The sequence below is a fragment of the Microtus ochrogaster genome, unplaced genomic scaffold (assembly GCF_000317375.1).
Source record: "Microtus ochrogaster isolate Prairie Vole_2 unplaced genomic scaffold, MicOch1.0 UNK14, whole genome shotgun sequence".
Lineage (NCBI taxonomy): Eukaryota > Metazoa > Chordata > Mammalia > Rodentia > Cricetidae > Microtus > Microtus ochrogaster.
This window is the reverse complement of record NW_004949112.1, coordinates 1,719,001-1,722,335: the sequence shown is the minus strand read 5'-3', so window position 1 is coordinate 1,722,335 and position 3,335 is coordinate 1,719,001. Positions and strand designations below refer to the sequence as shown.

Here is a 3,335-nt window from a genome sequence, read left to right as displayed (position 1 = left end):
CGGAGAGAGAGGGAGAGAGAGAGGGAGAGAGGGAGACAGAGAGAGAGGGAGAGAGAGAGGGAGAGAGGGAGAGAGAGACAGAGACAGAGAGAGAGGGAGAGAGGGAGACAGAGAGAGAGAGGGAGACAGAGAGAGAGAAAGAGAGGGAGAGAGAGAGAAAGAGAGGGAGAGAGAGAGAAAGAGAGGGAGAGAGAGAGAAAGAGAGGGAGAGAGAGAGAAAGAGAGGGAGAAAGGGAGAGAAGGAGAGAGAGAGAGGGAGAGAGAGGGAGAGAGACAGACAGACAGACAGACAGACACACACACACACACACACACACACACACACGCGCGCACACACACAGAAGCAGACATCAGGTGTGGAGAGACAGCCCTGAGAGGCAGTGTGTGAGGTGGCAGATCCTGTGGGACACCAGAGCTGGGTAAGTCCCTGGCTGGGCTGGGAGGGACTTGCCTGGATGCTCATTCCTAGTGTCTCAGGACTTGTCTTGGGTAGTTGACAAAGATACTTTGGGGGTTCATGAGAGAAAACAGGGACAGGTAGCCCAGGGCACCCTGAAGGAGGCAGGGAGTAGAATCCCTGTGCATAGAGGGGGTCACATTCCTAGCCAGAGTTCAGTGGGCAGGAATAAAGGAGCCCCTATTCTTAAGGCCTGACTGCAGACAGCTGCCCCCTCCCCACAGCTGCCAGGGCCGCCCACCTCTCTTGGCACTGCTCTTGGTATGTGATCCCTGGCCATGACCTCCCCAGTCCCCCAGTCCCCAAACAACAGTTTCTTTCTCCCGCAGCATTCTCTGACCTCCAAGCCCTGACCCCAACTCTGTCCTCAGCCCCCGTCAGTGGAGAGACACAGCCCCTTTTTCTTTCTCCCAGAGCTCTCGATGGAGCAGGACCGACCCCGGAGCAGCCTGAGCCTGGCCAGCAGCGCTTCCACTGCATCTTCTCTGAGCAGCCCGAGCACCAAGGTTCTTAGCATTTGCAAGGGGATAGGGAGGAGGGAGCTAAGGGTGACCCTGACCCATTTCCTAGCTGTGGTTCTGTGCCACCACGGGGCTCCAGTTGTCAAGGACAAGGTTCCTTAGTGACTGGGTCTGCCAGACTGGCCCCTAGTTGAGCATCAGCTGCAGTTGGAACTTGGAGACATTCCCAGCTCTGTCCCCACCTTCTCAGTCTTCCACAAACCTAGACTGAAAGGAGGTGGCTGCTCCTGACTGGCTTAGGGGACTTCCTCTCCAGTCTACAACAGGGGAACCCACCCACTAACAACCAGGCATGGTGATTCACAACTGTAATTCAGTATAGGGGAGATGAAGGCAGAGATATAGATTGGCCTAGGTGAGATGGTGCCTCATGCGAAAAATGCCAAACCAGAGCCAGGTGTAGTGGCACATGCCTTTAATTCCAGCACTGGGGAGCAAAGGCAGGTGGATCTTAGTGAGTTTGAGGCCAGCCTGGTTTACGTAGTGAGTTCTAGAACAGCCAGAGCTACATAGTGAGACTCTTTCTTGAAAAACAACAACAAAACAAAACAAAACACAAAAGAAGAAGCCAGGTATGGTGATACACACCTCAAATTTCAACATTCAAGAAGTAGAGGCAGGAGGATCAGAAATTCAAGGTCATCCTTGGTTACCTAGTGATTTGAGGATAGCCTGGGCTACATAGATATCACCTAGGATAAAGTTCAGCTTACTCCCTTAAATTCAGAACCCAGAGACTGGATTCCAGTCTTGGTCATCCGACTCGCAGCTTGGACATGGGGGTCTGTGCAGTCTGTGTGTTGACAGGTGCCCCTCTGAGAGAAAGGAGGGGTGAGAAGCCCCATCTCCACCTTGAACTCGCTTGCTGAGGAAGTCTCTGCCCAGCATCAACGACCACCTTCTCTCCTTTCACTTCCCAGGACTTCTGTGGGGAACTCCCAGCCCATATGCCCTGTGGGGATTGCAGAGGGTTTTTGTTTTTGTTTTTGTTTTTTCTTGGCATTTCTGGCTGTGGCAGGCAAGAGTGTGTTCTTGCCAGGGGCATCTCTACAGGGTCTCATGGAGCCCAGACTGCTTGACTTCCTAGGTAGTCAAAAAATGACCTGAACTTGTTACTGTTGCTGTTGTTGAGAGACAGGGTTTCTCTGTGTAGCCCTAGCTGTTCTGGAGCTCGCTCTGTAGACCAGGCTGGTCTCAAACTCAGAAATCTGCCTGCCTTTGCCTCCTGAGTCCTAGGTTTAAAGGAATGGCCACCACCCACCCACCTCGAACTTCTGATTCTGCTGCTGTCTCCAGCGGGATGGAATTGCAAGTGTGAACAACTGTAGGACTTGAACTTGTGCTTCACGTACAATGAGGAAGCACCGTGTAAACAGAGCTAACTCAATCCCTTGTCATTGGTTTTGTTTGCTTGTTTTGAGACTTGGTCTCAAACAGCACAGACTGTCCTGGAACTCCCTTGAATCCTGATCCTCCGTCATCCACATCCCAAGGGCTGGTTCCGTAGGCAGTGCTACTGTGCTCAGCCTCCTGGCCTGACCTCTAAGAGAGAGAGGTCACTGCACAGCCAGTCCCAGGAGAGAAAGGCAGGGTTTTCCTGTGTAACACTCTTGGATGTCCTGGAACTCTCTCTGTAGACAAGGTTGGCCTCAAACTCACAGAGATCCTCCTGCCTCTATATCCCGAGTGCTGGGATTAAAGGTGTGTGCCACCGCGGGCTGGCTATTCACTTCTCTTCTCACAACTAGAAGCCTACCCGTGCGGTACACAGGGTCCATGCCTTTGGGAAAAGGAACAATGCGCTTCGGCGAGACCCCAACCTGCCCGTGCACATACGTGGCTGGCTGCACAAGCAGGTAAGGATGGCGGGAAAGCTGTGTCCCTGGGTGCTGAGACTTGTTGTCGAGTTTCCTTCCTTATTCCCGACCTGATGGATATGACATGCCTCTGCCGCCTGACCCTCAACCTCTTACTCTTTCCTCCGAACCTTAGCCATTTCTTCTCTGTCTGTGTTTGGACTATTTCCTGTTCCTGGCCCCAGGACACAGGTTATGTGCACGTGAGAGGAACAGGTATCTGAACATCTAAGATCAAGGTGGAGCGCAGAGCATGGTGGCACATGCATTTGATCCCAGAACTCTTGAGGCAGAGGCACATAGATCTCTGTGGGCAAGCCTGGTCTACATTCCAGGGCAGCCAGGACAACATAGAGAGAAAAAGTGACCAAGCTTAGAACCAAATGTGCTATCACTCAGTCAGGCACCCATCTTTCACTTATCCATAATACCAACACATACCTATTGGCCACCCCAGTCCCTTTAGGCTCTCCTTCCCTCCCTCCCTCCCTCCCTCCCTCC

The 3,335-nt window shown here is 52.7% G+C and overlaps 1 protein-coding gene across 1 annotated transcript in view; it reads left to right on the top strand.

Moving 5' to 3' along the window:
* Window positions 1–309: 309 nt before the first annotated feature.
* Window positions 310–3,335, top strand: part of Plekha4 (pleckstrin homology domain containing A4) — a 27,255-nt gene continuing 24,229 nt past the window's right edge. The window contains exons 1-3 of the mRNA XM_026789065.1: window positions 310–419; window positions 872–963; window positions 2,727–2,834. Coding sequence (XP_026644866.1) covers window positions 880–963; window positions 2,727–2,834 — 192 coding nt within the window. The 5' untranslated portion in view covers window positions 310–419; window positions 872–879. The remainder of the gene's footprint in view (window positions 420–871; window positions 964–2,726; window positions 2,835–3,335) is intronic.